This window comes from Sabethes cyaneus, chromosome 2 (assembly GCF_943734655.1).
Source record: "Sabethes cyaneus chromosome 2, idSabCyanKW18_F2, whole genome shotgun sequence".
In the NCBI taxonomy this organism is placed as follows: Eukaryota; Metazoa; Arthropoda; class Insecta; order Diptera; family Culicidae; genus Sabethes; species Sabethes cyaneus.
In genome coordinates, this window is record NC_071354.1 from 96,118,621 (window position 1) to 96,137,469 (window position 18,849).

General features: G+C 42.5%; 1 protein-coding gene across 2 annotated transcripts in view; it reads left to right on the forward strand.

The window, feature by feature from the left end:
• Positions 1-18,849, forward strand: part of LOC128734271 (pleckstrin homology domain-containing family G member 5) — a 226,673-nt gene that overhangs the window by 187,934 nt on the left and 19,890 nt on the right. Inside the window, exons 3-7 of one of the 2 annotated variants that reach the window (XM_053828357.1) lie at positions 16,059-16,159; positions 17,803-17,894; positions 17,985-18,256; positions 18,318-18,480; positions 18,599-18,693. The exons of the other annotated variant lie outside the window; for it this stretch is intronic. Of the exons in view, the coding sequence (XP_053684332.1) occupies positions 16,059-16,159; positions 17,803-17,894; positions 17,985-18,256; positions 18,318-18,480; positions 18,599-18,693 (723 nt within the window). The remainder of the gene's footprint in view (positions 1-16,058; positions 16,160-17,802; positions 17,895-17,984; positions 18,257-18,317; positions 18,481-18,598; positions 18,694-18,849) is intronic. 2 annotated transcript variants of the gene reach the window in all.

Here is an 18,849-nt window from a genome sequence, read left to right on the forward strand (position 1 = left end):
TCTCGTCGATGATTCTTCATACTTCTTTTCGGTCGATGATAGCATATGCGGCTTTGAAGTCAACGAACAAATGGTGCATGGGAACTCTGTTTCCACGGCCCTCTTGGAGAATCTGCTGGAATCTTTGATCCGTTGTAAACCGACCTTTGACAAAGGCTTAGCAATTGGTGATAGTCGGAAAATGATTTGGAACAGCACTATGTAGACGGCATTGACAACGGTGATCGCTCGATAGTTCTCACTGTCCAACTTGTCGCCCTTTTTGTAGATCGGATAGATAACCCCATCTTTTCACTCCTTCGGTAGATGTTCCGTATCCCAAATTCTAATAATTAGCTGGTACAGAAAAGGGGCCAGCTTTTCTAGTCCCATTCTAATAAGCCGGCACATCTTCCCCGTTTGCCTCATCGTCGAAATCGCTTTCCTCCCCGCCATGGGTCTCCACCTGGGCGCCATTCAGGTGTTCATCGAAGTGCTGCTTCCACCTATCGGTCATCTCACGATCGTCCGTCCGTGTAGTTTCGGGTAGAGCTTTCGCGTTTCCTTATAACGATGCAGCTGCTCCAACTCTGCATATTCCTGCTTTTCCAGGTAGCACTATTTCCCCGGAAAATTTGGTTTCTCTGCATCTTCTTCTTGTGTTTTTGGATCTTTCCATGTTCTAACGTCTTGGCAACTTGACCGCCCGTGCAGCGTTCTTCTCAACCATCGCCCTCCTTTCGTTGATTCCGTTCCCGATGGATCTCTCCGCTACACTGTTAATGGCTGTTTTGAAGGTGTTCCAACAGCCTCGAGAGCTCATCCTCCTCCGGTAGCGCAGCTTCGTGTGAGCGTGTGAGTGCACGTAGTTTGCTACTACGTCTGGCTGCTACAGTCGCGCGAAAATTAAGACCGAAGTTGACGTCGGTACCGATTGTTGTTCGCAACGGAGAGTTTCATAGAAATCCTCTTCTACACCATCGGGTTTGTCGTTCGTAGGTGCGTAGACATTTATCAAACTGTAGTTAAAGAATTTGCCCTTAATTCTCAACACACATAGACGGTTATTAATGGGCCTCCACCGAATGACGCTTCATTTGCTTTCCATCTAATACGAATCTGACTTTATGCCCTGCTTTATTACCGCCACCGTAGTAGATATTATACTGATGTCGTGCCCGAAATAGGATTTTGCTACGGAATTCGCGTTCTCCCGTCTTCGGTCATCGCATTTCCTGGATGGCTGCTATCTCGACCTTCATTTTCTGTAGCTCTCTTGCCAGGATATCTGCGCGTGCCGGTTCAAATAGAGTCCTGAAATTCCAAATACTAAGTTTCCAATAATCGTTGTCCTTTTTCTCTGGCCTGGGTCCATACCGATTATTCTGTTGTACCTAGTTCATTTCCTGATTTTCTGCTAGCATAAGTTTGTTAAGCATACCGTCTTACTCGGACTGAGATGCCTAGTTTCGCGGACAGGGCTGCTATCTTGGATATAGCTGACGAGACACAGCGTTTCATAAGTCAGTCACCCGCGCCGGATCAGTCGTTGTCATATGTCGCCACTAACCCAGGTGTCGCCACTAACCTGGAATACAGTCGCATACCTGGTACGGAAACGGCGATTCACCATGCTGTGAGATCACTCTCGTGAGCCGCTCCACACCTGGAGTCAGGCGCTCAAGGCTGGCAAGGTTGTTTCTTTTGCCAACACTCAGTGGAAGCATGAGCGCCCTGTCGGTATACGATCTTAGTTTCCACCAGGGTTGGTTATCCGATCTTCTCTAAGATTGCTCACATTCCGGCACGAGGAGGTAGGAATAGGAGTTGCTGGGTAAGAGGCTAATGACCGCAGCGAGGTGTATTTTATAACTGCAGGCACGCGAGGTACGTTTGTACATAGTCAACTTTATGCGGCGCTGTATGCTCCTTGGCCGAAGCGTCTTGTGGAGGGAAAAGCAGATTCTACTTCCAGCTTGAATACATGGTTGAATCTTCTTACTCGTATTGCTGCCAGTGGTGACCAGAGACCCCAATTATATAAACTCATCAACCACTTCCAGAGTCGTAGCGTGACATTGTGGCGCCCTGTGCAGAAACTCAATTTGCCGCCCGCTCGTTTGCTAAACCAATGTTCCTTCCAGATATATTATTTTTTCGTATACAGTCAGTCCATAATCATGGGTCACACACAATTGTGGGTCATTTAAGCTAGAGCTGCTAAATGCCGTTTCCAAATCACCTAATGACTATTCAATTTATTAGTGTTACGTATGAGTAACAATTTTAACAATTAATTAGTATAACATTCACGCATTAATCGGTAGATAAAACTAAGAGGACTCATAATTGTGTGTGACCCATGATTGTGGGCTGACAGTACTCCCCTTTGGATGTCGATGAAAAAAAAAACAAAATATAATTCAATGAAACAAATTTTCCTTAAATCCTACGTTTATTAAGCCTTCTATAAAAATGCTTCGACACCCTGCCAAGTGACTTTACAGCGGTTCATCGGAGCCTTTGCTATAGCCTATCAAACGATAGACGTCGTCATATTATTCAGCTTTTGGAAGTCCTGGGCGATCAGCTCCTTCTCCGTTTTGGGCACAAAATTATTGGAGTAAATACTCTATTTGAGTTTCGCCCAAAAATTTTTTGTTTGTCGCAGTTGAGGGACGTTGGGAGAGTTGGTGATCGACAGTATAAAGTTTATCTTCAACCAGTTCATCTCCTCTAGTGATTTCTTGGCATGATGAGCCTAGGCCAGATCTACGAAAAGACCACATCCTTTGCACAATGCTTCTTGTTGAAGGTGGCAACTTCCGGTAGATACGACGTGCTGTACCTTCGTATCTCCCCATTCACCGTAAACCCCGAACGAAAGAACAACGGCTTGAACATTCTATACTCGGATCTTCTTCGAAAACTTGGTGCAGAAGATATACTTGACGTATATCCTTCTTGGTGGCGGTAGTTTTCGTCGCCCATTATAACCAAGACATCGTGCTTCGTCGAAAGGATGTATTTCACCAGTACCTTTGGCCGTTCTCTGGGCGATTGCCTGCTACTCAGACACAGCCAGCCTCGACTGATACTTCCGCCTAAAAGTGCCCATTTTAGCCAAGTACTGCTTCACCATTTAGCCGGTTGCTCCAACGTCCAAGACGCGGAACGATGAGACCACCTTGCTCTTGGTCTTCATTTTAGCTTCTGTTGTATGTTACGGTAGCGCAGCACTTAGGGTGGCCGGAACCAGGCTTTCGTTCAACGGTTTCGCCTTTCTCGCGTGAGAGGAAGTTGTGAATGCCAGATTGGTTCTTTACAGCGGATACAAAGTGATTCACGATGTCCAACTTCTACGCTACGGAAACTAGCAGTACGAACAAAGCATCGAGCGTAGTTGTTTGACTGTTTTCGTCATGGATGTTGCATGCAAATCAACTGATAACGTGGAATGAAAAATCCCTAAAATCAGTCCACTCTTTATGCATATGTTATTGCTAATGCTTTACTGAAGTGGTGGTCGTTTTTGGCGCCATAAACAGCTAACGCCCTTGGCGGGCAGCAGTCTGGCCAACCGCTTTCAGTGAATCGCCGCCAATAGCCACTGTTTGTGTGAGGTGAACGTTATTGTCTCTGGTGCCTCTTCCTACCGCACATTTAGTTTTCGACGCATTGAATTGGGTCACTACAATTCTCCTATCCTCCGTTTTTTGTCTGGCGTCGATGGCCTCCGCTGACCCAAGGTTTCTAGTAATGATGTCGTAATTGGTTGCGAAGACTAGTAGTTGTCTAATTTTTTCTGAAGCTCGTTTTTCGCGTTTCGATGGCACGATTTGAAGGGACCAGCGAGTTCCCGCGGAACACGCATGTAACACATCGTTAGCTTCAGGTTGCTTTGATCCGGCGCGTCAGTCTGTCCGAAAAATCACTCGCGTGCGTTAACTGCCATTGCTATTCGCACTCGATTGTATCGTACCCTGCCCTGCGATCCACGAAATACAGTTCTTATAAAGTTGCTGTGGCAACTAATTATATGACTTATATGACCTATGTGGCCTGAGTTATATTATATGACCGGTTTTATAACCGGTCCTATTTATATAGGTTGCTGCAACTAAAAGTACCAACATTAGATTGCACACAGTGAGCACTGTGTTCGGGATGCTCCTATCACGCACCGCCCAATGCACTGTCCAAAAAACTCGTTCAGAAGCAGAAGGTCCTCTTTGATATAGCGTTGAATTGTTGCGCAGTCAATTCCTTGGTAAAAAACAAATGTATCATCCGCAAAGAAACGCAATTTCCCATGCAGGTCTAGCTTAGCCAAGTCGTTGATAAATATTAGGAACAAGATTGGTCCCAGGTTACTGCCTTAGGGCACACTCGTTGACACAGTTCCCAATGAACTTATACAGCAGATGCGAGCTGAGTTCTGTTTGTAAGATAGCTTTCGATGAGTAATTTCGCTACTCCTCTAATTCTATTTTGCGATTATCCAAAGAGTCATGGGTGCTCTCGACTAAGTTACAAGAGGCTGATATGTGCTTGAATCTTGCCTGAATCTGTACTGACGGTTGTAAATAAGGACGTGAATTAATCGGCAGTAAAATTTAAAATGACCCATAATTGAGTGTAACCCATGATTGTGGACTGACTGTACCTGCAGCTTAATCGTCATGATAATCGAGTCAATTTCTTTTAAGATTTTTTTTGTTTATTATATTTTTTGAATTTGATTCTCAATATCATATCGGATCCGGTAAAAAACAAGTCAATTGCTCTTTTTTCAAAAATGTTTAATAAACTGTGCCAATAAATAATTAAACAATATATAAGGCCTTTAAATTTCCTCTTCTGTTCTATACCAGAAGCGTTTACATTTGGTATACCAACTTTTAAGGTCCACAGCCAACCCAAACAATTGACATTAAAAGCTTTTGCTCATGTCCAATCAATTTTTGTTGCATCCGATTTTTTAAACTAATTTCCAACGGGGGTGAGCTCGGGTGAAAAAAAAATTGTACATAATTCATATCGACTTAAAAATAGATCGAATAAAGGAATTTAAGATATAAGATACTCAGTAGCTCAAAATCAACGTCCATACATATGTTCATTTGGCGTTTCTGTTGCAGATTTAACTAAGAATATAACACAAAAAGTATAGCACAGATTTTGTTCTAATGTTCGTTTCCATGAAGAAAAAAAAGTCATTTGTCAAATCGTAGAATGTCACGTGCAACCAGCAGATCAATGCTGTAAATTATTTAACTTTTGTCCCCTGCTGACAAATTAAGCTTTCCAACTCCACTGAAGAGAATAATTGAAATGCTGGTTTCTTTTCATCGTGATACACTGCTGGCAGAACGGAGCTTCGACGATAGCATCTACACTATCATTGATTTATGTTATTACAAGGGTACACTCAGCAATTAAGACTTCAGCCTGTCTCAGTAGGTAGCCTTTGTCTCTAATTTATAACACCAGATTACCGGATAATGGGCGAGTTTCGCTGAAGTGAGCATTAAACCTTACCGGTGTCATTTGACAAGGATTCATTCGCTTGCTTGGAGCGATGTGGAAAACCAATTTTCTCTGCTAGCTTTTTGTGTTTGATGTCTAGAGCTTGTTCGACAGCAGATTATCACGAGCGAATTTGGAGCTATGTCAAGCCGTACTTTGCCATTGATAACATCTATAATCTCTAATGTAGATAGTTCTTATATGTTTGCCAAGATAATAAACTTAATAAGTTTTCAGCTGACGGCTTAGATAGTTTTAATTGAATCAATTCCTGTATCATTTTTCTGTTAATTCACTAACAAACGAAAAGTCGTTATTTCATTTAAAAAAAACAAACAATAAAATTATTTAAAAAATATACATATGAAAAAAACAATTACTGCTACCAAAATTGTGAAATAATTAAAATTAAAAACTTTGTATGAAATTATTTTCAACTATAAAACAGTAAGGCAATCATTGAAGGTGTTGCATTAATGAACAATAAATGATTCTCCGGAATATTAAGAATGGATCACTCACATTTCCTTCCGTACCTACTGAAGATAAAACTCTCGGTTATAGCGACCATCATCGCTGACATAACCGTCTTACGACCGCAAATAAAAACACCTCGCTCTTCCTTCATTGTTGCAATAACGAGTCAGTGCCAAGCTTTCGTTAAATTTGTACTGCATGCAATAACTATCTAAATTGTACTCTCCAGTTTTATTGGTCACCTGTTCCGATGCTTTCTTTGCCGTAGCGTTACGATAAATTCAATGCAGTATTAAAGTCAACATTTTCTTTACTTACAGTTCGAAAATTACGTACACCATTTCTACAGTAGCTTCAAGACTCTGTTCTTCTTTTCTTACTTCTTATTCTTCCCTTTTCTCTTCACTTTTTCTTGCTTTCGTATGTGTGTATTTTGGATTGCAATCAATTTCTCTGCGAACTGAAAACAAAAAAACCGAACAAAAAACAATTCATCGTCATCAACTAACTGCCATCGGTACCCCGAAACTAACAATTCGCAAAAACCAAACCGAAGGGTGATACCTCGGATACATCCAATACGTCGATAGCGTCCGCCACAGGATCAACGGGTCATGGCAGTCGCTCGATGGGCGGTCCAGGTGGCGGTAGCACCGAAGGTCCTAGCCCTGGTGAGTCGTTTTTATCACCCCACGGCAAGGAGTATTCTCCATCGGTAGTTTCTACTTCCGGCAGTACTTTGATCGGTTTAAGTGACAGCGACGGAGGCTGTATAAACCCTGCGTACGATAGTGGTGACGGAAATTGCCCACCCGACTCTGACGGCAAGCGAAACGACAACGGCGCTGGCATGCTGGATCTCGGATCCGGTGCGGTATGCGGAGAAAGCATCGCCAGTAGTGCCAGCTACGAGAATTCCAATCAGACCTGTTGCCTCTCATCACCATCCTGTCCAAAAACTAAATCCTTGTCCGCGTCCACTTCGCTCAAGAAGAAGTCTTCATCGTTTTTACACCGGGAGCGCAAAAAACCGGTTCTGACACGAAGTCAAGTAAGTATTTGCTTTTGTGAAACTTTTCCCGTAGTTTTTTATCCCTTTTCACACGGTAAGTAAAGGTTGAATCCAAAGTTTTCGATGTACGTGTCAGTATTTCTCTGGTTTGTTTTTCGTTAGTAGGAGGAGTTGGAAAAGTAATGATTGAAAAAGCAATGCGAGCGATTCGGGTGGGTTCGGAGTTTGCTTCTATCAATCGTTGAAGTTCATTCCATTGAAAAAAAAAACTTCTGATGTTCGATGGCTTTAGTAGCTTACGGAAGCAAACCTTTAAAAATTAATCACTTGTAGGGCATCTCTTTCAAATACTTTAATCTTAGAAGACACACGAAATATCACATAAATAAGCAACACTTCTAAATGTACTATCGATGTGTTATTTTCACCATTTAACTAATTTCTGTACGGTACTCTAAAGTTTTAAATAGCATTCAAATGCTATGGCTAATATTAAATAACCATTTTTAAGCTTCTTGATTACTAAAACAAAACTGTATTTTAAGGAGAAATTAGTCATCATTGATTCTATAAATTTCGAAAGAATTTTTTTTAATTGGAATAAAGTTTTCGTTTATTAAAATATATTCTCTGTATTCAAATTGACAAGAAGAATGCAGTGAATACATTTTTCGAAACGGAACTTTTATATTGTGCTCAAAAACTGCTTCTGAAATTCGAAAAATTTCCCCTTAAATTAGTGTTGAAAGTCTTATTCACCTTTCCGTCCGTAAACTACAAATACATTATTAACTACAAATTCTTCCACCATTTATCAAAACATTGGATTGTTGAAAATTCCGATGAAATGACAAAAACTGACAGATGATCTCACACACACACATCAGATTGATGTCCTATCTCTCTTGTAGTGATGTATAAATGATGTTACCTATTGAAATTCAGTTGTAAATAAAGGGTATCTCACATCAAATTGCACCACGGAGAAAAACACTGTAAAAAATTATCCATTGGGTACTTTCTCTTGAAAATTTGGGTAGAAGTAGTTTAGAGTGTATTGTTTACACTGTATTTTTATCACTGTCAGTTTTTCGAGAATTGGAAAAAATGGTGTCACCGGAAAAGGAACGTCGTGAATTGATTTTGCGCAAGCACCTGGAAAATCCTTAACTATCTTATCGGAAAACAAGTCGGAATCGTGCACTCAACTATGAGTCGTGTGGTTAAACGTTACTACGAAACTCTGAGTATCGAACGGAAGGAGAAATGCGGTCAGAATTGATGTTCTTTTTGTGATCAGGATCACAAGCGTGTCGTGGAAGCGGTTAAGCGGAATCCCAATGCTTCGGTCAGGGATGTGGCCAAAAAGTTGAATCTATCCAAGTCTTTCGTTCAAAGAGCCAAGGAACAGGAGAGACTGCATACGTACAAAGTGTAGAAGGCTCCAAATCGTGACGAACGGCAAAATATGGTAGGAAAGGCACGGGCCCGGAAACTGTACACCCAGAAATGTTGAGAGATGTTGACGAAGCCTCATTATCTCAATATGGATGATGAGAGTTACGTCAAGACGGACTTCCGGCAGCTTCCTGGGCTACTGTTCTTCTCCGCCCAACACAAGTTTGCTGTTCCGGAGAAAATAAGGAAGCAGAAACTTTCAAAGTTTGTCAAGAAATATATGATTTGGCAAGCGATATGCTCATGTGGCAAACGAAGTGCGCCGTTCGGGACTGTAAACGGGTCGATCTACCTCAAGGAGTGTCTACAGAAGCTTCCTCTGTTGAAGCAACACGAGGGCCCTACGATCTTCTAGCCGAATCTAGCTTCGTGCCACTAAACAATGGATGTACTGGAGTGGTGCGAAGCCAATGGGGTCACTTTCGTACCCAAGGACTTGAACCCCCAAACGCACCGGAACCAAGGCCCGTCGAAAAATACTGGGCTGTTATGAAGCAGGCACTACCGAAGCATCCTAAAGGGGTCAAAGCTGAGGAAGACATGAAGAAAAGTGGGTTTCCGTGCAGAAGAAGCTGCAGCCAGATGTTGTACAGAACCTTATGAGTGGAGTTAATAGTAAGGTGCGAGCATGCGGTTTTGGATGAAATAAATATGCCAAAAGCTTACTAATGGGTTATTTTTTATTGTCTGAAAGTTTGATAAGGATCGATGCAAACTAGAAGAACTAGAACGGTATAAGGAACAGGATGCTTCACGTTAGGGGATACAGACTAAATCAAAGCCTTGGGTATAAACGTCTTTACGACTTGAACCTTCATTATCGACAAACCTCGTAGCCGGTTAATAGAGTATTAGACAATTACAGGGTTAGTGCATCAATATTACTGACTCTAGCAGCATCACCCAGCCGAAATTCGAACATACGACGACTGGTTTGTTAGACCACCATCGTTGAGATACGTTCGTCTAGATCAGTAGGGTGGTAATAGTTAATGCATATACGGTGCTATATGGCTTTTCTCTAGAAAATTATCGATGAGGACCTCCATGATTTATATAAAAACCACAACGCTGCAGTTCAGCAAGAAGCTATCGGGGACAGAAGAGCTATACTAGACAGGGCCACTTGACGCGTGGGTGATCATGTTATAACTGGTTAACCGTGGAAAACAAATGTTCCACATTTTCCGGATTCTATGGTGATTAGAAACATGAAGCAAATAGAGAAACGGCTGGAAAAATTTCTCAGCTGCGAGAAATCATTTGTCGTCAGTTCGGCGACTATCATCAGAGAGGGAGAGAGAGAGAGAGAGAGAGAGAGAGAGAGAGAGAGAGAGAGAGAGAGAGAGAGAGAGAGAGAGAGAGAGAGCACATATGGCCTGGAGACAGAAGTTCCAACATGCGCCCGTGGATAATGTGTGGAATCTAACACTTAATGTCAACCAGAATACAATGAAAGTATGGAACGCTGGAACAACGGCAAAAGGAGTCTAGTTCAATTCGCAGCTGCCGAAAGGCCTGGATATGCTCGTCCCACTAGTGAAAGTCGTCGATTTCCGTAAGCAGCGGATTACGTTCAGCGATGATTTGAATATGGTTCACCAGCTGAAGATGCGTACCGATGACGAATAAGCACAGCATTTTGTTCTCAAGAAAATTCCGCAGTCAGTTCCTAGGATCTACATTATGGACAAGAAACATTCATTTGACCACGCGAACCGAACTCTGAGACTATGTTAGACGGAATGAGACAATGCTTTCAAATTCTTAAGTTACGGACACCATCCCGAAGCTCTGCTGGAAGTCAGGGTACAAGGTCAACAAATGCTGGCAGCTCTACCGATACGGCGAGTTGCTTCAGGTTTGCGACTGTTCTGTTGCTTATGTATTGAGACATCTAAAAGGAAAAACGCAGTAAACGGCAGAAGAGACACTTAGCGCAGGTGATGATCAAGAATACCGACGAACGAATTCGGCTAGCGGATATTGAAACTTCAGAAGGCAGTATACAGAAGCGTACTCATACTTGGCGGTGGCTGAAGATCAAGTAAAACCAGAAAGATTAGGAGTACATTAAATGTTACGGGTAGAGGTGTTGCAACGGTAAACGGCTGGATAATGCGGAATATAGACCCCATAGTGGTCGTTAGCCTCTTATTTAGCAACTCCGATCCCGACCTCCTCGTGGTACCAGCCGGAATACGAGCAACCTTAGCGGAGATCGGGTAACCAACCCCGGTGGAAACTAAGGTCGTATACTAACCGGGAAGGAGGTATAGTGAGTCTCGGCACTATAAGATGGCAGTCCCATCACGAGACTCGGTAGTGTTGCCCCAGTACGGCTACACATCTAAATTAAACATAAACTAACAACATTCAAGCATATACGGAGCGGAATATTCGGCATCGACCTAGGCGACGGAATAAGGATGACGAATGGAGACTCGGAACTTGGAACTGCAGATCGCAAAATTTCGCAGGTTGCGAGCGGGTGCTGATTGAACAGCTGGAACCCCGCAAACTCGGCAGTAGCTCTGCAGGAAATCTGTCGCAAAGGAGAGAAGGTATGGAAGATCCGTGGCGGAAAGGCCCAGTTTTACCAGAGCGGTGGCGCTACTAACGAACTGGGGACTGGCTTTGTAGAGCTGGGCGGAATGCAGGATCGCGTGATTGATTGGAAGGCGATCAACGAGAGAATGTGTGTATTGAGGATAAAGGGCCGTTTCTTCAATTATAGCATCATTAACGTGCACTGCCCGCACGAAGGTAGACCCGACGATGAGAAAGAAACGTTCTACGCGAGGCTGGAGGCAACGTACGACAGCTGCTCGTCACGGGACATCAAGATCGTCATCGGGGATATGAACGCCCAGGTCGGTAGGGAAGAAATGTATAGACCGGTGGTAGGACCCCATAGCCTGCATACCGACACAAACGATAACGGCCAACGATGTATAAATTTCGCAGCTTCCCGAGGCCTGGTGATCCGAAGCACCTTTTTCCCGCGCAAGGATATCCACAAAGAAACCTGGAGATCACCTGACCAACGTACAATGAACCAAATTGACCACGTTCTCATAGAGGACCGGTTCTTCTCTAACATCACGAATGTACGCTCCCGTCGGGGTGCGGATATTGATTCTGACCATTACCTAGTAGCAGTACATGTGCGCTCAAAGCTGTCCACCGTATACCGGACACGTCAAAGCCGCCCTCCTCGACTGAACATCAGGCAGCTAGACAACCCACAAGCTGCCGAGAACTACGCGCGAGTACTGAATGAGGCACTGCATTCTTCCGAGGAGTTAGGTGTTTCAAACCTCGAAGACGGTTGGGGCAGAATACGCTCGGCCATCGGAGAGGCCGCTACCGCGGCACTAGGTATTGGGCCTCGGAGTACACAAAATGGTTGGTTTGATGGGGAATGCCAACAAGCGGTGGAAGAGAAAAAAAATGCTTGGAAAAATTATCTAAGTATTGCCACTAGACAGAACCTGGCCAAGTACCGACGAGCTAGGAACCAGTTACACACCGAAACCTGACATGTGTAGGGACGAGGGAGGGAATCTAATTACAAACGAGCGCGAGGTGGTCGACAGGTGGAAGCAGTTCTTCGATGAACACCTCAATGGCGAAGTCGCAGAAGGAGGCGGAACGGAAATTAACCTAGGAGCGCCCATGGAAGATAGTGATGTCCTAGCACCTGATCTCCAAGAAGTCAAACGAGAAATCAGGCTGCTGAAGACCAATAAAGCCGCTGGGAAGGACCGTCTACCGGCAGAGCTTTATAAACATGGCGGAGAAACGCTAGCAAAGGCTCTACACTGGGTTATTTCGAGGATTTGGGAGGAGGAAAAGCTACCGGAGGAATGGATGGAAGGAGTGGTTTGTCCCATCTACAAAAAGGGTGATCGGCTTGACTGCTGCAACTACCGCGGTATTACGCTGGTAAACGCCGCCTACAAGGTACTCTCCCAGATCCTGTTACGCCGGCTGTCACCGATAGCACAAGGTTTCGTAGGGAATTATCAGGCGGGTTTCAAGGGGGATCGCGCAACTACGGATCAAATTTTTACTATCCGACAGATCTTGCAGAAATGTCAGGAGTACATCGTGCCCACGCATCACATCTTTATTGATTTCAAAGCAGCATACGATACGGTCGATCGAGACAAGCTATGGCAGATAATGCACGAATACGGTTTTCCAGACAAACTGACGCGACTGATCAGAGCTACATTGGATCGAGTGATGTGTTTCGTACGCATCTCTGGGACACTCTCGAGTCCCTTCGAGACGCGACGAGGGTTGAGACAAGGTGACGGTCTATCCTGCATGCTGTTCAACATCCCTCTTGAGGGGGTGATCCGACAAGCGGGCATCGAAACGAGAGGCACGATTTTTACCAAGAGTAGCCAACTTCTAGGTTTTGCAGATGACTTCGATATCATTGCCAGGAACTTTGCGACGGCGGAGGCAATCTACGCCAGACTGAAAGCGGAGTCTAGGAGAGTTGGGCTAAAAGAAATGCGTCGAAGACCAAATACATGAAAGGAAGAGGCTCAAAGGAAACAAATGCGCGCCTCCCACGGACGGTAACCGTTGACGGCAACGAACTAGAAGTGGTAGAGGAGTTCGTGTATTTGGGATCGCTGGTGACCGCGGACAACAACACTAGTAAGGAGATCCAGCGGCGCATCCAAGCGGGAAATCGGGCCTACTTTGCCCTTCGTAAAACGCTACGATCAGGAAGCATACGCCGCCGCACGAAGCTAACAATGTACAAAACCATTATTAGACCGGTAGTTCTTTATGGACTTGAAGCCGTGACGCTGCTTACGGAGGACATACGCGCCCTTGCCGTGTTTGAGCGGAAAGTACTGCGGACGATATTTGGCGGAGTACAAACTGAAAGCGGAGAGTGGCGGAGGCGTATGAATCACGAGCTACAGGCACTACTTGGGGAGACTCCCTTCGTACATCTAGCGAAAGTTAGCAGGCTACGGTGGGCCGGACACGTCATAAGGATGCCGGACGACAGTGCGACGAAAATAGTCCTCTTCAACAACCCCACCGGCACCAGGAACAGGGGGGCCCAACGTGCACGATGGCTCGACCCGGTCGAAGGCGATTTGCGACTTCTGAGACGACTAGGAAATTGGCGACGAGTGGCCCAAGACCGAGTTGAATAAAGACGAGTACTTGAAACAGCACGAGCCACCCCGGCTCTATGCTGCTGAAGAAGAAGAAGAAGAGGTGTTGCAGCCAGGACTTCAACCGATCGTTTTTTTCTGCCGCAGTCACACCACCGCCACCGCGCATTCAGATTCATACTGTACCTTTAGCGGTGGAATACGAACGCTATGCAGCAGTTCGCGCAATCATACCTCCTATTTTACATTAGAACGAATGCGTTCTGATCTTTTTTAAATTTTTGTTTCCATTAAGTTTCCTTTACCGTTTGCAGCAGCGAATGACTGCAAAATAGTCGATTGACTGGCAGTCACCACACCAACGAAAGGCAACCGCACTATCGTATGATTCAATACTACAAAAAACAACCACTACATGTGCATGGAAGAAGTAGGTCGGACGCCTTCCGGTAAAAAAACAAACATTTTGCTTGCGTCCTACCGACGCTGGGTGACAAACCTTTATTAAAAAAATACATCACCTTATACTCCCAGACAGTTTACACTCTTTAATATGAACGCGAAGCGGGGAGAACGACTTTTGGCTTCACTTTAGAGGCCACATGGATGGTAGGCTGCAGTCTTCGTAAGCGGCAGATTGACTACATTCAAAAAACAGTCAAATGATTTTTTTTTTAAAGTGTATACATTCACCCAGTCACAATCAACTTGCGATCCTAGCTAGCACCAACTCGTATATCAATGTGCGAAAATTATCGTAAATATCTCCTAACAAATTCGAAATCGTAACTGAAGCTGGATAAAGTGGGATCAAGTTGATTTTCTATCGTACATAATGATAATAACTGACATACATACGATTTTCAGCACAAAATCGTATAGTAGTACGGAGCGACTCGCGCTTAATCGGATATTATCGTATATAAATACTTATATAGTCGTAACGCTAAAAATTATTCGTAATCACGTATATCGCCTCCAAAATAGTACGGATATGCCAATTTTGCGCATCAAATACGATTTATTAGCATGTATATCTTTACGTAATGCTGATTTTTATCTTTTTCGTACATATGAAAATGCTAGCTGAGATGCTTTTTAAGCCCTGATTGCAACCTTGCAACACTGTACTCCGTTGCAAAATAAAGTGGATTGGCAAATCCTTAGAAGAGTTTCTTGTTACGTTTAACCAAACGGAGATGTAAAAATAAGTAAACAAAACGATTTAGTTAGAGTATTAGTACAAAGGTGAATAGATGTAGTTTGAAAGAAGCTGAATCTGTGAATGACCTTATTATTTTATGTGAAGAAGTCGAATAGGGCTTAGCCCACTTAGTTTAGACTACATTACTTTTTTGACTGTGGTTCCGACCATATCCATAGTTGGTTTGGTAACAACAACCCAGCGAAAATAATTAATGTGATCTAAACTTAATGGTATAAAGCCTTAGATTTTGCGATTATTTTCACAAAAGTTTTTGGTTTCTTATAGTCTCACTTGATGTTTGGTGTAGCAAAAAAAAATAAATATCGTTTTAAAAAACAGGGAAAAAAGAGCAAAATAGTATACTTTCTTGATAGCAAACAGGAAATGGATAGACACCACGCGAAAGAAAACGAAAATTTAATTTACTAGTTAAAACAGCTCTAGGTTAATCGCATCTGCTCCTAACAAAAAGATTTGAGAATATGATATCAGGAAAAATGGATTTCGTGATTTTTTTATTGTTTTTGTCGGCAGTTGTGGGCCGAAGTATGAAGCTGTAGTAGAGTTACTGTTTTGTATCTTAAAATGCTATTGTTCAATGTTAAGGTGCTTTTCTACAACGGACGTTGATGCGCAGCACATAAAATTCAAATTTTGCTTTATTACTAGAATACAAAGTTAAAACAGAGACATAACCAAAAGGCGACTCGTAGCCTGATTTTAAACGTCCGGACAAATTGGCATTTAATTTTGCATATATTTTCGCCGAAAACCGCCGATCACAAAAAGTAACATTTCAAGGCAATCAAAATGTAGCGTCACCATCAATCACATTTATGGAAAACAAACCAATTCGATGAATATTGTATACCTGGTTACTATCGCAAACAATAAAACAAATTTATTGTAGCACATATCTTTACTATTGGTTTTTTCTACCGTTTTAGCAAATGAATTCTTTCACTTGAAATAAACAATCAAATCGAAAATGAATAACATATACCAAATATACCACATTCCTACCGAATTTGGTCACCAATATGGCTAATGAAATTGTTTGCAATCTTTTTTATTTCCTTTCCATAAACTGCACGCAACCACGGTGGAATTCATGCTTCATGCACAATCAATAAAATAAATTAAACGTATCCTCCCACCCCACACACACACACATTACTCCTGCGGATTGCCCTATAAACCAACCGGTGCGTATTCTAAATGGCAAACATCGGCGGCTATCAAGGTATCCAGCTCCGAGTATTTCTCAGTCTACTTCGATACCAGTGATACGAATGGCTTCCAGGATGAGATCTTGATACCGGCCACGAAAGGAGTCTGTCTGGCGTAAGTACCGCAATTAGTGGAATCTGATTTAGATAAATAAATGGCCGTAGCACGGCCACGAAAATAAATGAGCATGAAATGGCACTACGGTAAAGGTCAACCAACTGATTTGCCCATTTTTTGTCTCCAGTGACCAGTTCCGAAAATAGAAATAGATAGATTAAATTGTTTTTTGCTTGCTTCCGACCAAGGATGGTTCGATCACTTTGTCTCAATTTTGATTCATTTGACAGTACCGTTTCAGCAGAGCAAAATTTTCAAAAGTGACATATTACACATTTGTAGAACCAGTTATTGTCTACAATTTTACTGAATAAAGTTTTGCTATATCTTTTGTAGTTACATAGTTTTGTAGTTCTACAATGCTAGTACCTCTTTGGTAACTTTGGAACATGCATTTACTCACTAAAGAGTTACTAGCATTGTAGCGCTGTAACTACAAAAGATACAGCAAAACTTTATTCAGCAAAATTGTAGATAATAACCAGTTTTATAAATGCTCCATATATCACTTTGTCAAATTTTGCATGGCTGAGGCGGTACTCTCATATGAATAAAACTCTGTCAAAGTGATCGAACCATCCCTGCATTGCACTGGTGTGCAATGCTAGTGAGACACTAAATTAATACGCATTTAGGGTCTTTTTCTAATTCCTGTCGTAATAAGTAAAGCCATTCCAATTTTCATCATTTGCTGGATGGATTTAATGAATACTCCAAAAGTTCTTGTGCTGATTTGACTAAAACACAGTTACCTTCCGATCCGTGAACTTTGAAATCACTGAAAAGCGACTATACGAAGCATATTATTGAAATTACGCAACTGACTTTATTTCTTAATTTCTAAAATTCGTCGTACCGTTTTAAAATCCGTCCATCAAAATTTTTCATCGTCCGAACTAAAAATCACAACAATTTTTACGAAGCTAACGCGCATGTATTTGTGTAGGACGGCATGACAAATGTTATTCTACAAAATTTCTGCAGGTCAGGCAAGTTTTTCTGGCTGTAGAATAACGACAATGCCTTGCGTGAGTTATTTTCATTTATGAATGACGGAAATTAAAACGGTAGTCGACATTGTCTTTTTCGTCGCACGAAAAAACGTAGGAAATTTGGCTGGTAGGACTTCTTTAATGATAAAAAGCATTTAAATAGATCTCAGCTCACTTTGATTGATCGCGTATGATAGACAACTAACTAAAATATTAGGGAATAACTAGTTTTGCATTGTGTGTCATAAAAATGCTGATATTTTTAATAATTTGTGTTAGATAGGACGGGAATAGGCAATTACGACGATGTAGCAACATATCCTATAACAAATTACAGTCCACAATGAACAATTCCTAATAATGATGACGATTTTTCATTGGTTTTAAACAAAAATAATTAAAATACTCTTCTGTTATCTTAAAAACATTCACGACGGCGGTGATAGCCAGTGTCTCGCTAAATGAAAACAAAATGACATATTTTAGCAGAACATATTCATTCTTATTATAGTCTTTGCTGTCCTTCGGAAAATGTCGCCCAGGACGCAATGCAGAATTAATTAAACTCGTCAAACTCATTTATGCTTGCATCCATCACTCATTTAAGACTAATTTCTTTTCTTCCTTGTTACTGCTGACCTCCCGTAGAGATTCACTGCACTCTTCCCTGTCGCAGCGCAGCCTAAGCTTTTCCCAGATCTGCGTCCTAGATAATGGATTTATCAACTCTCAAGAACTGGGTAAGTACCTAGTTGAGTGGCTATAAATATTCCGCTTGTGCGAGTTTTTTTTCTCTATACCATCTCATCCTGCCTCATCCTGTGCCACAGGTATTCAGTATGTGGGACCATTGGATGCATACACTGATATATCAAGTCTGGCTGGCCGCACGCTACTTGTTGCCGACAAGGAAAGCACCCCCCGTCAGCCTGGTGGTCACGCTGGCCTGCAGAAGGCGGCTTCTGTGGGCTACCGGTCAACGTCGAGCCGCCTGTTCACCTCTACTTCCACCGACGAAACCTACGATCAAAGTCCGAAAGCATCCTCCGCATCATCCAGTAAGCAATCGAAGCAAAAATGGACAATATCGTTCGGATCGAAGGTAATTTATTTATTGGAAAGAAAAGAAAAACTAAACTAAATGTTCGAATGTCGAATTGCAGGGACCACAAAAATCAAAACTTTGTGAATTGCTGGATAGCTACAATAAGGGAATTCCAAAACTGACGTCTTCCGCCAGCAATTTTGACAAACCAGAATTTTTAGAAGCATTAGACGGCCTTAAAAACTTACCTCAGTCATGGACAGATGTTGTTAACCATGCCGGTAAATCTCACTAAATCTTTTCTCGCGCGGTTTTATTTCATTCCGGCGAGATTATAATGTCGGATTATGCTAATCATGTTTCCGGTATGTCTTTTTTTACCCAAAACGTACCCACTAGGTATGGGCGAAACGGAAACAAAAATTCAATCTGCCATATGGGAGTTGGTAACGACAGAAGTCTACTATATCCTAGCGCTGCAAACTGTTACAGATGTAAGTATCTTATACAAGGGTTAACATTAATGCTATTCAAGTGTCTGTGAATGTGAAATTCGAGCAAGGAATGCTCTTCGACGTAGTCTTCTTGTCCTTCGATCTTGCCCATCGTTTCAACAGCGGAAACATCTCCTACTACCTATCATGCAGTAT